This window comes from Monopterus albus, unplaced genomic scaffold (assembly GCF_001952655.1).
Source record: "Monopterus albus unplaced genomic scaffold, M_albus_1.0 scaffold107.1, whole genome shotgun sequence".
NCBI classification, from domain to species: domain Eukaryota; kingdom Metazoa; phylum Chordata; class Actinopteri; order Synbranchiformes; family Synbranchidae; genus Monopterus; species Monopterus albus.
The window spans coordinates 161,295-175,487 of record NW_018127987.1 but is presented as its reverse complement, the minus strand read 5'-3'; the positions used below and the strand labels follow the sequence as shown (position 1 = coordinate 175,487).

General features: G+C 41.7%; 2 protein-coding genes across 7 annotated transcripts; one reads left to right on the top strand and one right to left on the bottom strand.

Moving 5' to 3' along the window:
• Window positions 1–811: 811 nt before the first annotated feature.
• styk1b (serine/threonine/tyrosine kinase 1b) lies at window positions 812–6,124 on the top strand. Its single transcript, XM_020610919.1, has 9 exons — window positions 812–1,053; window positions 1,253–1,423; window positions 2,330–2,662; window positions 2,830–3,011; window positions 3,138–3,212; window positions 3,966–4,174; window positions 4,432–4,472; window positions 4,797–4,893; window positions 5,015–6,124. The coding sequence occupies exons 1-9, from the start codon at window positions 939–941 to the stop codon at window positions 5,205–5,207; spliced, it is 1,416 nt and encodes a 471-aa protein (XP_020466575.1). The 5' UTR covers window positions 812–938; the 3' UTR covers window positions 5,208–6,124.
• phc1 (polyhomeotic homolog 1) lies at window positions 6,114–13,386 on the bottom strand. Of its 6 annotated transcripts, none has more exons than XM_020610917.1 (16): window positions 13,242–13,386; window positions 12,435–12,490; window positions 12,234–12,358; window positions 11,362–11,472; window positions 11,090–11,155; window positions 10,848–10,991; window positions 10,439–10,600; window positions 9,483–10,217; window positions 9,262–9,397; window positions 8,952–9,130; window positions 8,767–8,830; window positions 8,583–8,670; window positions 7,659–7,827; window positions 6,920–7,160; window positions 6,683–6,826; window positions 6,114–6,585 (listed from the first exon to the last, which is right to left on the bottom strand). In XM_020610917.1, the coding sequence occupies exons 3-16, from the start codon at window positions 12,348–12,350 to the stop codon at window positions 6,575–6,577; spliced, it is 2,367 nt and encodes a 788-aa protein (XP_020466573.1). In that variant the 5' UTR covers window positions 12,351–12,358; window positions 12,435–12,490; window positions 13,242–13,386; the 3' UTR covers window positions 6,114–6,574. The 6 variants fall into 6 exon arrangements, with proteins under 6 accessions (XP_020466573.1, XP_020466569.1, XP_020466568.1 ...); XM_020610913.1 differs by having other exon boundaries at window positions 8,952–9,133; window positions 12,435–12,515; window positions 13,242–13,385; XM_020610912.1 differs by having other exon boundaries at window positions 8,952–9,133; window positions 13,242–13,385.
• Between the last annotated feature and the right edge of the window lie 807 nt (window positions 13,387–14,193).

Below are 14,193 nucleotides of genomic sequence, written 5' to 3'. Positions count from 1 at the left end.
TGGGAGGATGTATGAGACATGCCCGATTGTGTGAAGGAGCAGAACATGAGCCTACATTAACAGACACCAACGTTTTCTTTGGGATATAAGACGTAACTGAAGGAGCTAAGGTACATGTCTCTTCTATTATTATACTGTCACTCTGTTTATTAAGACGCATGAGATTGTTAAGGTAGCTGAGAGGCAGAGTGAACTGGTGTACAAACTTAACTTAATACAAGCATTAACTTTGTATCTCAGTCTGGGTTTAGTATTTGTATGATAAACAAGAGAGTCTTCATTTAGTTTGTAGATGCAAGCTGGTACTGTTTTTCTATGTATATTTGCCCTTTAGGTGTGTAGTGTAACACCAGCACTAATCTTGTCAAAGAAATGCAGGTGAACAGGTTTAGAGATCTTGGATCTGATGTAAAAGAATGATCATATGTTTGAAGGGCTTCACTTTGGTTATACACACCACATTTAAAGTAGCTATGAATTCAAACAGAGCATAAACATTTTTTCTGTTTACAGCTTTGGTGAAGGGTGTGTATTGGTTTGTATAGCCTACCATTACATCATCTTGATCAACAACATGTAAAAGGTTCAAGGGTCTGTGCTACAAAAGAAGTTGAACTGAATAAAAAGTATTTGGCGCCTTAGTTTTTATTCCGACTGCCACGAAGAAAGCATTTGACCTCAACTTTGTGACATAACATCTGAATTTCTTGGTCTCAGTTACATGTTTGCTTAGACACCTTGTCATACTGGTTAAAGATTCATGTTACTATTCACAGATTCAACCCAAGAAACAAAATGGGATTCAGGACACTGTCACTTTATCTACATGTTTACCCACAACAAAGACTTTAATTGATTTTGCAAATAGAAAATATCCTGAAGCCATGACAAATAGGTGTATGGAAATACTAGAAACTTGTTGAAGGTAAGGTTCCTGTATGAACTGTGTGAGAGGCGCGCACAAACAGCAATACAATCTTATCTTTTTTTTCACATTCTACAGGATGACTTCGTTATCAAACTCCCACTGCAGTAATGGAGATACAATTTGTGGTGAGTTTTATCAGCAAAGAAGAAGCTCAAAGATGGTGGCTGCCTAAGCCAGTCTGGCCATCAGAGGTCTGGTTAACTGTTAGGTTGAACAAATACCAACACGTACTGCACAAACATATCTGTAACTGTGAGATCACTATACCTCAGACTTGAGTTACTTAAGACACTGATGTTTCCTAATGTCTCTTTCTGTGCGCAGAGATCCGCGTGTATGAAAAGGAGGTGATTGTTGTGCCTGTCATCCTGCTGGCCAGCTTCCTGGTCACTCTGGTCTTCATTTTTCTGCTGCGCTTTTGTCCAGAGAAAGTTCAACGCAAACGTCCACGGAGCTCAAAATCAGACTTCAGGAGAACACTGCATGGCATTGATGGTAAGTCACTGGATCAGATGTAGCAGTTACCTGGATTAAAGTACTCACAGCATATGAGACAGGTTTAAGTGAATACTGTATATTTCAAATAGTCACCAAAATGTTTCCATATGCGTATTTCTTGTGATGAGCAAATTCAGGAAGTGTAGTTAGAAGTTTAACTGTTTATAGTGCTACTTAAACTACAAAATGTTTTGAAAGTCATACTTCATACATTTTTGCCCCGGATTACACTATGATGCTTTTGCACGGTATTCTACAAAATATATAAATGAATTGACCTGAAATTGCAAAGGTACAGCAACCTCCTCGTTTCTATCGCTGACAAATGTTATATTTTGAACTTCTAGGTTGCCACTGCAGGGCATTGAAATTACGTTTATTCTGCAACACTTTATTTTAAGTTTTATTTAGCATTTATATAAATGTTTAATAAATGGTTTACAACACCTTATTGTAGTATAGAGCTGTTTTTTAATGTATGTGTTATGGGGACACCCATAAATGGGGCACCACAGAATAATGCATGACTGCGATAATGAATGGTGATACAGTACATTAATACACTTAAAATGCCCTTATAGCTGTGTACAATTACATTATAGTGTGTTAAAAACCATTTGTTAAATGTGTCTTTAAAAGGGTTTATATAATAGTATTCTGCTTTTTTTAAACCACCATATCTATTCAAGCTAAGGAGATGACAAGTTTTAGAGGTTTAGTTATATTATCCCCTGTAATCAATATTGTATGTGCTCTGTCTAGCTAAGCTTCAGTCAGAAACTTTTCCAGCTCTGTACATAGACTAATAGTTTTATTTACCTATACTCATGTTTATTCTTGCTGTTATTTCTTATGGTATATTCCCATTCATTTTTCCCTTTCTGCCTGTCTGTCTGTGCATAGCTCCACCAGGCATCAATGTCTTAGAGCATGAAAGCATCGCTCTGGACGTGCCCAATTCCTACTCCACCTTCCAATCCTCAAACACTTACCCCTCTAAACACCTCACCGTTCCTGCAAGCACACCCTCTATCCAGCCGAACCCCTCACCAGAGCCCGCTAAGCCTAGTTTCACTCCCATTGTCCAGCCCAGGGAGTTGCCCCGCAAGAGGCTGCCTGAGTCCTTCAACCTGGTCACCCCCCTGCCTGTTGTCTTCTCCCTGCGCTCCAACTCCTCTGTGTCTGTCTATAGGGCCTGTATGGAAAACAGGAATGTGGTGCTGCGGGTGCTAAATGGTGAGATGGATAACTAGCACTTTATTGATGTAAATAATGTTTGTACGTGTCTGTTGAGAAAAGCTCTTAATTGTCTCATTTGCAGGTCTTTGTCATCTGACTTAGACATGTAGCCGCACTGTTCATTTTTCTCTAGCATCGCCCTGTCATTCTTACCCTTCCTACAGACTCTGCTGATGCCACTGAAAGACAGAGCTTCCTGGGCTTTGCATCCTTCCTGGCCCAGCTCGGACCTCATCCTTTCCTGCCAGAGCTTCTCGGTGTTGTCTCTCTGCGAGCTCCTCTGGTGACAGTTGTGGAGGAGCTGGAGAATAGAGACCTGCTTAGCTTCCTGTGGAGATGCAGACAGGTAGGCAGTGCATGATTTATTTTTACAGAAGGTAAACTGCTCTTATTTGTGTTAACTCAAACATCAGACTAATTTAAGTAAAAAGCATTCAAATGGTATAGCTTCCTTTTGTGTTTGTTTTTTCAGGAAGGTGTGGATCCTCCATGTGAGATGACTGAGAGACGCATATTTACTATGGCCAGCCAGGTGGCTTCAGCACTGGTTCGTATGCTGATAAATATGTTCTCACCATTTTTAGGCCACTTTCAAATCAGTGACAAATTTCGGTCCTGTCCCCTCATCTCTCATTGAAAGGATTTCCCTCCAAAACTCCATCACAGCAGACACCTGCTGTATCTGACAATGCCAAAAGTGCCAAGAAAAGTAATCTTGTCCTATATATATTTCTCATCACTTTGTGGACAACAGAAAGACAGTCTATGGCAATGTTGGCAGCTCTGGAAGCATCAGTCATAATAATACATTATCTAAATGTCAGCATGCTAACCTTCTCACAGTGAGAATCCTAAAATGCTGATGTTAGCTGGTTTGCTTATTAGCATAAATACAAAGTATAGCTGAATGTAATGAGAATATCATTAATCTTGCGGGTATTAAACCAAAGGATTGGACAAAATGAAGTTTTAATCTGATGGTGGAACCACCAAAGTTATTGCAGCTATCCTGTGGGAAACATTCATGCACAGACATTCATGAATGTTTGTCTGATGGTCGTAGAGGCATTTCATTCGCAACCCACAAATGTTAATTGTCAATACTGAATTACCTGTGGATCTGGATCTGTCCCACCAGTACATAGTGTCAAAAGATTGGCTACGAATGCAGTTTCTGTGAGATTTTAGGAAGGTCTTTGCATATTAAATTTACCTTATGTCAGCATTAATGAAAGACATGACATGTACTGTACAGTGTTGTGTGCTTGAGGCCAATTCCCTTATCTTGCTGTCTGTTCAGGAGTTCCTTCACAGCAAAGATCTTCTCCATGGAAATATCCGTGCCCACAGTGTCCTAGTCAGTAAGGAGCTCACAGCCAAGCTTTGGGGCCTGCATGGGGTCTACACAAGGAAAAACCAAGGAGCCACTCAGACAGATGACCCCGGCATGAGAAAATGGCAGGCACCAGAGGTGATAGCCAAGAGGCCTGCCACTCACAGCAGTGATGTGTGAGTTCTTTTTATAGAACCACTTATCCACAAACTCCCTGGGTCACCTACCTCGCAGATGACCTGGAATTCTCTGCGGTTTACATTCTTTAATACAGATATTGCTGCAGCAGCATAAAAACTAAATTATTTATTAAATGTTGTTACTAAAGTATCACTGTATAGACATGAAATGCATATTCAGTTACTTTATTATTAAGAACATTTACTAATTGGAAGACTCTAACCTGTGTTTGGTTATGTGTGTCTCTCTCTAGCTGGTCATTTGGCATCATGTTGTATGAAATGGCAACATTGGGTAAGTTGAATTTTAACTTTTGGAAACATAGGTCATAATAGAAAACCTGTATGAGAATATATACTGAGACAATTTAAGTTTAATTGTCAGAAAATTTTCCTGTACCTACATTATAACTACATAATGCAATTGTAGGCAATGTTGAAAATAAACAGATCGACTTTACAGAAATATTGAACTTATTTTAATATAATTTTTGTGTTAATGTGATGAAGAACCTTAAGCTATAAGGTATTTAATTGGCTGGCATAGCCAAGAGTTATTTATTATTTTAGTGAAGAGTTTCAACAGCTTTACCTATTATATTTACTATTTGCTCTCCAGGTGAAGCTCCATTTGCAGAAGTCCCAGTCAATGAGCTTCTGCAATTTCATCAACGAGGGAAAACTCTGAAAAAACCCTCTAACTGCTCCAACTCTCTGTGAGTGTCCACTGCATGCTGAAGACAATAAAACACCAAATCTAAAGCAATTCATCAATTATAGTTTGCTTCTTTAACAAGTGTGCTCTGAAGTTCAGACAATTTTCTCTCTTTCTCTCAGGTACTCCATTATTAAGGGTTGTTGCCAGTGGAAGGATCAAGATCGACCGTCCTTGGCTGAAGTGAGCCGAAAACTTGTCTCAGGAGAAAAAGGTGCCTCTGACAAGGTCCTTAAAGTGCCGGGGCCAGTTAACATTGAGCAGTACCTGCAGGCAGCAGGATACGGGGAAACCAACAGCTACACCGTTTTCTGATCACTGCCTGTGCCGGCAAAATAAATTGCACGATTCTCAAAAATCCCAGCAGTGCACTTTTACAATATAAATCTCTCAGGTACAATAAAGGTGTTCTAAACTCTGTGTATAAGTGTATAACTGAAATTGTTCCTTTATTTTTTTATGTACTCTCCTACTTCAGGCCCAGACAATGTAAATGAGAAAAAATCTTCATAAACAATTCATTTTCAGACCCTATTCATGTGTGTCTTTGACAGTCTGGGCAATACCTAAATGGCTCAAGTTCAGTTGGGACAAACTACCAAAATGTTATAGTAGAAGTTATGTAAACCTGACCATTGTTCAGCTGTTGCATTATGAACTTGTACTTGATACTGTAAATATACAGTGATGAAGGTTTACAAATCTTAACTACATGATGCCAATGTATGAAGGATGTAATAACTATTATTACCGCACTGTGTATGATTCTGAGTTGCAGAAATGGACATTAAAGGAATTATCTTTATTTGCACTTGGGCATAATGACTTATTATTACACTCTGTTTTCTCTATAAGCTCAGTTTATGTGGACACCTATGAGCAACAAATGAGCTTAGCGGATGTCAGAGGGAAAGCATACAGAAATGCATCCACTAACTGGTATACTTTATTGGCAGTACTGCATACATGTACACAGAGCACGTCCACTCAGCCCTTGACAGAGCAAACCATGAGGAATGCCTATTTTCAGGTAGTTAAGTTGATTAAAGCTACTAAACTATATTGTATCATTGAAAAAATATTTTTAATTGTTGTACAAAATGGAAAAGATACAAAACTAAACTTTCATAATAACTGGTAAAATGAACTAATTAAAATACCAGACTTTTTCTGAGTGCTCGATGTGATCGGAGCCTGGAGGGAACATCTATGGTTAAAAAAAAACAAAGAAAGAATAAAAAACTACTAAAAGACTGCCACATTTAAATGAAATGGACCGTTGCTGACATCACTCTAAATCACGCCACTAAAGTTAAAGCACCGTTTGAAATACAGCAAGAAGGCAAAGTTTCTTTTACTTACCCAACAGGTGAACTGGCCTAGCTAAAAGACCTAGCACCAATGACTGCAGGCTGGCAGATGTGCGGTTTCACAAGAGTATACATAGAAAAATCTCTACTAATAGTGACATAAAAAACTGACAAACACTACTGATGTGGATACTTCAGACTGTCCATACTTACCACTCATACATAAGAGTATGCATACAACGTATGTTGAGCACATTCAATGTTCAGAAAGTAAATTGTCCACCTCTGTGTCGCCAAGTGATTGATGAAGCACTGCTGCTTTGTAAAAAAGCCACACATACTTGCTGCCCCTCTAGATCTCAGCCTTCCTTTTTAACTTCTTACTAAAAGAGGAGCATGTGCGGGTATTGGTATCAGTGACAAATCATCAGTGAGAAAATTATTCTGGTGTTCCTGTGAAGCACTGACTGCATCACTCACGCAGGCTGTTAATGGAGGCACAGATCTTTAGGGCAGGACCCAGCTTGATATTCATGGTAGAAATGAGATGGTCCTCTCGCAGAAGCAGCAGAGCCTGCCCATCTATTTCCTGTGACAAAAACTGGGCAGCCAGCTCCTCGCAACCTGAGCGTGACAACAAAACAAGAAGAAACAATTAGTACAAACAAGAGATGCGACTTGCACTTACGAACCCTGATCTGGTTGCTGACCACCAACCTTGAAGTGAAGCGATAAACCTGCAGACTTCTTCCACACTCCAATGAGCAGGAGTTGTTGAGAGAAAGTTACCCCCATCCACTGGAAGGCTTCCAGGACCTGAGCTGTCAGACTGAGGAGCGCTGTGGTCAGGTCTGGAGCAGGAGTGTGAGGAGCCTGGGGAAAGTGAAGGAGAATCCTCCTCCTCTTCTTCTTCCCCATCGCTGGATATGTCGTCTGAGCGACTGGACTCAGAGTGACACTATACCCAAAAGAGCAGAGATCAAGACAAAAGTCAAACTTGAGAATGCATGCTACATTTGTTGATACAGTCAACTTTACATACAGGATATGAGAGGTGTTATTCTGTATTTTTCTTACTTTCAATAATACACAAAAAGCCCCAAATCAGCCACTGTGCTAGTCCAATTCCCAGTACTTCTCTACTGCCTGTGGTATTCTGGTCAAGCCAAACCAATGTGTTCTCACTAAATACTTTATTATTTATAAAGATGAGTCACAAAGATTCATAAAAAAACAGGTTAACTAATTTTAGCATTACTCATAAGTAGGTGAACAGAAATAAGTACTGCATAAAAGAAATGTCACATGGTGGCGCTCAGTTTTTAAGATGTCTAATAAACTAGATACACAGTTAATAGGACAAATAAACTGCAAGATTAGATTTTTCTATGTGATTTGTTAACAACAAGAAAACATAGAATATTTGCAGCCTCAATCTTAAAACTACAGCTTGTACCTTGACAGGTAGCTGCCTGCTTGATATCTTAGAGGTCCTAGTAGAACTGCTCCTGCGAGAATTCACTCTGCGCTTTACATTGCTCTCAGTGGGTGCTGGAGGTGATGCCAGTGCTGCGGCATTTCTCCCTCTGCTTGTCTTGTAGTGTTGACTGCAGCTTACATTGTACCTATGAATCCAGGAGCACAGTCAGTGTTATGGAAGACATTTGGATTTATTTCTAATCAGTGTTTACAGTGTACATAATTTGTGGTATTACTGGGTGGAGTCATTGGCTGGAATGAAAACCTGCAAACTCTTGGTCACTCATTACCTAAGCTGCCCATCCTTGGTGACTATCACAGGGTATTTAGCTTATTTTATGAGACAGGTAAAAAAAAAGACTCAAAAGCAGACTACTCAGTTCCTCCAACCCCTCCCTCTCCATTACTTTACCCAGGCTTCAACTACAAATACTAGCATAACGTCTCTATGCAAGGGAAGTAGTAGACCAGAAGTGTGTTCATGTATAGATTGACAGTAGAACATGATCAGGCCGCATATTTCTGTCCAAACCTGACCCATACTACCCAAGAGAGCGGAATCTGAACCTGACGAGATTATAGTATATAATGTCCGAACCTGACCCGAGCCCGACAGATCCCGCTGGGCTTGATTTGGGTATCCACACTCTAATTGACAGCCATGAACTCCCACACCTTCTCTAATTGGTTAAAAGGATGAGACTTGATCAAAAACCAGAAGGTAGTATCTCTGCACTCCTGCCAGGCTGATTGATGAGTCTGAGTCAGAGAAGCCTTTGTCAGTACCTCTCCACATTAAACTGCTTTTGGAGCATACCTCAACTAAAATATTAGAAGAAAATTACATAGCTTTAAGAATTATGTGGAAATGTAAGCTTTATGATGCTAATGGAAAGCCTACCTTTTAGCACAAGTATTTGTACAGAACCTCTTTGATCCTCTGAATTGGCTGGCTGGAGCAAGGCTTCCACAGTACTCACATTTCAACACTGAAGAGATAATGGAAAACATAAAGTGCAATATACATTTAATATTTATGGTATCATACTCGTTTATTAAAAAATAAATTTTATACCAGCACTTACTTGGGGGTCCGTTCTCTGAGCGGCCAACCAGAGCAAAATCTCTGTCTTTGAGGAGTCCCGCAACCTATCACATCAAATACAAGCCTAACAGCAACTTTTCACGCACAAAAGTGAGTAGCAAGTGTCATTCGAATTAAGCTTCTGATCTGGTGTGAAATGAGCGTGTCTTAGCGAGGTACACTTACAGGGAACGGCTCGGCGCCCTCCTGGATGACAAAGCCCTCTATAAGGTGGGTGAGGACTTGAGGTTTGACCACTGCCTGGGGAACAGGTGCTCTGTCTTTGTCCCCATGCCCAACTCTTGACAAAGGCACTGGCAAGGACAGGGTGGGAGGAGACGAGAAGGCAGAGGCCGCAGGAGGGGCTGCTGAAGATAAAAAAAAAAACACAGAAAACAAAGAGCTTTCATCCAGATTTCTAGACTTAGTTACAATATTTAAATATTGCTAACAATGTTTTTATGATTCATTTAGAAATGACAAATTATCCATTTACCAGAATCCTTGGTAGGGGCTGGGGATAAGGGAGGAGCAGAATCTTTAAGGGGTGCGGAGTCAGATGATTCTGTTGGCATCTCATTTGGTGCATCACAGTCAGATTTCCTCTTCAGAGAGCCACCGGCAGGCTTGGTCTAATGTATGTGGAAAAACACAGCAGAGAGCATTACAATTTCTTCTACCAAAATACTTATCTACACCTAACCAACCTGACCTTACCATAACACTGCTGTTGGAGACATTCCCACCAGCTGTACTTTCCTGGGTTGTGCTGCTTCGTGCCTGTGCCAGTGCCACAGCCTGTGTGTTTCCTGCTAAGCTCTGTCTGGCTCCCACAAGCTGGACAGGGATGTGGGGAGGATTGTGTCCCCCAGTGGTGGCTTGGCTGTTGTTAGGTGGAGCTGGGAGAATTGGAGGTGGGTGTCTAGGGGGAAGCTGCACAGGTAAACGGTGTCCCTGAGCTGTCTTGGGCTGGATAGGCACAGGACCTTTGTCTGCAGTAGTGCTGGCCTGTTGTAGCGGCTGCACCACCAGAGTCTGCGTGTTGACACTGGCTTTTGGGGTCACTGAGCCAATGGGGTAGCCCTGAGTGGAGGTAGGAACACTGGAGGTGGGCACCAGAATCACAGGAGCAGCAGAGGAGGACAAGAGGAGCTGGGACAGAGGGAGCGCTGGAGACGAGGTGGAGGAAGGAGCTACTGAAGCAGCAGGTGTAACAGTCATGGCAGCCTGGTTTCCAGTCTTTATAGTCATAGTATTGGCGGTGGACTGTTGAGTGAAGTTGGGTTTGGCCATTTGTTGTTGCTGTTGTGGTTGCACTTGTTGCTGCTGAGGTGTTTGGGGGACAGTCTGCTGCTGCTGACAGAGGGGAAAGCTGGCAGTATCTTTCCTTTCTGGAAGCTCAGACTTTACAGCAACTGCTCTGGAAGCACAGTGTAGTGCCAGGTTCTGCACCTGAGAGATACAGAAAAGGGTAGGTTATGATTTAATGCATTTGAGAAACGCAGCAGCAGAAGAGGTTAGTGGAGTCAAATATTCTTCCTTCAGCAATCTCCACCAAGACACGACTTAAAATAGCTCAGACTTTACATGAACGTAATTATACTCAAATACAGATGAGCGATGGAATGATGTCCTCATCCATCACTGATTTCCACCCATCTTTATACTCAAACCTGATCATTGTCAGCCTGGGCATTGGCAGTGTTAGGAGCAACATCCAGCTGCTGCTGCTGCTGAGACTGTGTCTGGGCAACTGTTGCTACAGTAGCTGTTGCTGTACCACCAGGCATAAAGATGAGCTGAGAGGCAAGTGGAGCCCTGAGAGAGCGGTTGACCTACACAAGGAACACAACAAACTGTCAACAATGTAAATAACTAATAGATTATTTAATGACTATGTAACAATATGGAATATTTAATGATGTGCTAACATTTCCAGTGTCAAGTTCTAATTTTTAACAGAACTCTAACAAAGGTTGAATTGTTCTATCATAAAAATTTGTCTCACAGGAAGCACAATATGTAGTAATTTAACTGATGATTACTAAAAATGAACACAGTACATAATAATGTATAACTCACCCTAAGATACATCTGTCCCTGACCTGCTGAATTTCCACCCAGCAACACAGACTGGTTGAGAGCTGTAGTTGTTGCAGAGGTGGCCGGGCCATGGGGACGAGGATTAGTCAGCGTCCCTCCTGCAGATGTGGTGCTTAGGTTGACCTGGAAAGGAAAATTAAAGCTTTTTATCAAGCCCACCTACTATTTTAATAAATTTTGTACTGTACTGTAATTCAAAAATAATTGACAAAAACCCTTACAGTGGTAGGTGCCTGGGGCATGCTGTTACTTGGGGTATTGGACTGGCGACTAGCTGCAAGTGTGGCCTGGTTTAAAGGAAGAAATTAAAGAGATCAGGTGTGATGCTTTGACTTACCATACTATTTACTGACTACACTGACCGCCCACTTTAATAGGCACATCAGTGTTTATGAAGCTCAAAATATTTCAGTTTTTGGTGAACTTGTCATAAATGTATAAATTCAATTATATGTTGATTCAGTGTATATATTCATGTCATGATCCTGGTTACCTGTTGCACAGCAGCCAAATTGTGCAATTGGGCACTACTGATCTGCTGCTGTAGCATGAGCTGTTGGAAGTACTGAGCTGCATTTGGCTGTCGTTGCAGCGCTTGGAGAGCCTAAACACACACACATACATAAACATACATCGTTTTAAGACTAATCCAAAGAATATAAATAGGCAATACGAGATACCAAATATTAGTTTTCCCATCACATCCATCCATCTTCCTCCGCTTATCCGGAACTGGGTCGCAGGGGCAGCAGTCTAAGCAAAGATGCCCAGACTTCCCTCTCTCCAGACACTTCCTCCAGCTCCTCCGGGGGAATGCTGAGGCGTTTCCAGGCCAACCAAGAGACACAGTCCCTCCAGCATGTCCTGGGTCTTCCCCGGGGCCTCCTCCCGGTGGGACATGACCGGAACACCTCCCTAGGAAGGCGCCCAGGAGGCATCAAGCTCATTTCGGCCGCCTGTATCCGGGATCTTGCCCTTTCAGTCATGACCCAAAGGTCATGACCATAGGTGAGAGTCGGAACGTAGATCGACCATTACATCCGAGAGCTTCGCCTTACAGCTCAGCTCCTTCTTCACCACAACGGACCGGTACATCGACCGCATTACTGCAGAAGCTGCACCGATCCGCCTGTCAATCTCCCGTTCCATCCTTTCCTCACTCGTGAACAAGACCCCAAGATACTTGAACTCTCCACCAACCTGAAGGGAACAAGCCACCCTTTTCCGACTGAGAACCATGGCCTCAGATTTAGAGGTGTTGATTCTCATCCCAGCCGCTTCACACTCGGCTGCAAACCGCCCCAGTGCACGCTGGAGGTCCTGGCTATCACATCTATATAATATTTTATGTACACAAACTCTTACCTGTACAGCCTGTCTCTCATATAGAGACATGTGGGCTATCTGGGGTGCACGGGAGTTCCCGCTAGCCTGTGGATTTCCACTGGTGGTGCCTGTGTTTTGGTCTTCACCTGCATCCATCTTTGCTGCTAAAAACCGAAAAGCCACTCATCAAAGACAGTTGTGACAGAAAATGTTGCATTCTTAAATTTATATATTGCATACCTTCTTAGCTGCAAATATCTTAGTATGAAGACTTGTTGAATATGCAATTGTGGACTCTTGCAACAGGATCACATAGGAAAACTAAAATCATCCGTTATTATAATTTAACATAAAAAAAAACTGTCAGCTCATTAGGATTCAATCGCCTCACAGGGAAGACTGGAATAAAAGGGGTAGTAAGTAGTGAAACTTGTAGGGTCCCACTGCAGGAGTGCAACCTGAACGTTTCAAGCACTAAGACTGTTTTTAACAGGGGAACAGAGGGTTACTCTTTCAGAGGACCAGTCAAACAACTAGCGTTACCCCTCTGTATAGAGAAGTAATAACTTGTGATTCTGGCGGACTTAATCACTGCCACTGCCAGAGTAATAATCACGGCAAACCGGGGTACTGTGCTATTTTTATTAGCAGAGAAGTTGTCACTATGACAGATGAATGCGAGAGAAATTTCCAACATGGAGGAAAGCCAGAAGCTAGCCAGCTGTAGCTAACTACAATGGACTATGCAGGTTAGCTTTCTCTAAACAAAAGAATGATTTGTTATACCTAACATTCTTTAACGTTTGTAACTGGGCTAGAAACAGGTTGAATACAGAAATATAATATGAGTATATAAGAACCGTTATTTCGGTGCTAACACTAACGTTTACTAATGCAAAGGGTACAACGTTAATTTAATATATATAGGCTAACTAACTAGCGATGCTAGCTGCTTAATGCAGGCACAACGCTAACAATTAGGCTATCTGGCTATTATCTTTGCAAAAAGTCTACGTTCAGTGTTTTTCGGCGTGCTTATGTGTTTACCTCTCCTTGTTTATCTCCTTGTCACATTTAAAGGCAGACAAATCTATACTCCGACCTAGTTTTATCTACAAATAACGCCTTCCCCTTACAGGAATTTTGCCTCCAACAAAACCCCGCCCCTCACAACTCAATTTCTTTTCTTCTTCTTCTTCTTTTCCTTCTTCTATTAGATTTCCGACAGCCTGTACGCTGCGTGGCGTAATGCTGCCCCCACATAGATGTATTATGATAATACATAATAATATATAAGAGATCTGCTTATAATAAGTGATTTGAATCTCAAACACAAATAGGCGTCACTTTAGTACACATGATCTGCTGATAAATATCTTTTATGGCAACAACAAGGTCAAAGTGTTTATTTGTCATATGCACAGTTAGGAAATTTCCCTGTACAATGAAATTCTAACTTTGCCGTCCACATGAATGCCACAAAATACAAATGAAATATAAAGTAGATAAATAAGTTACACAAAATCTAAGACACTTTAAGCAGCAAATGCAGCAATATAATAAAAATATATAGGAATATAATAAGAGAATGTATGCTACATGGGAGTAGCATGTGCAGCAGTCAACAGTAAATGTGCAATTATGCATGTGCAAACCGAGTATGTAAACAGTACAGGTCGACAGTACATGACGTATTTCCTGGTAATAAACTCCTCAGCTGTTCAGGAGTCTGATGACAGAGGGAAAGAAGAATTTTTCAGTATGCAGGCCCTGCATTTCACACTCTGAACCTCCGGCCAGAGGGTAGGGAGGCAAACAGTTCGTGCTGGGGGTGGGTGGGATCTTTGAGGATAGAGGCAGCTTTCCTACGCACCCTGCGGTGGTAAATGCTCTGCAGAGAGGGCCCTGGAGTCCTGGTGATCTTCTCCGCAGTCTTTACCACTCTCTGCAGGTGCTTGCGGTCCATAGCAGTAGTGCTGCCATACCAGACAGTGATGCA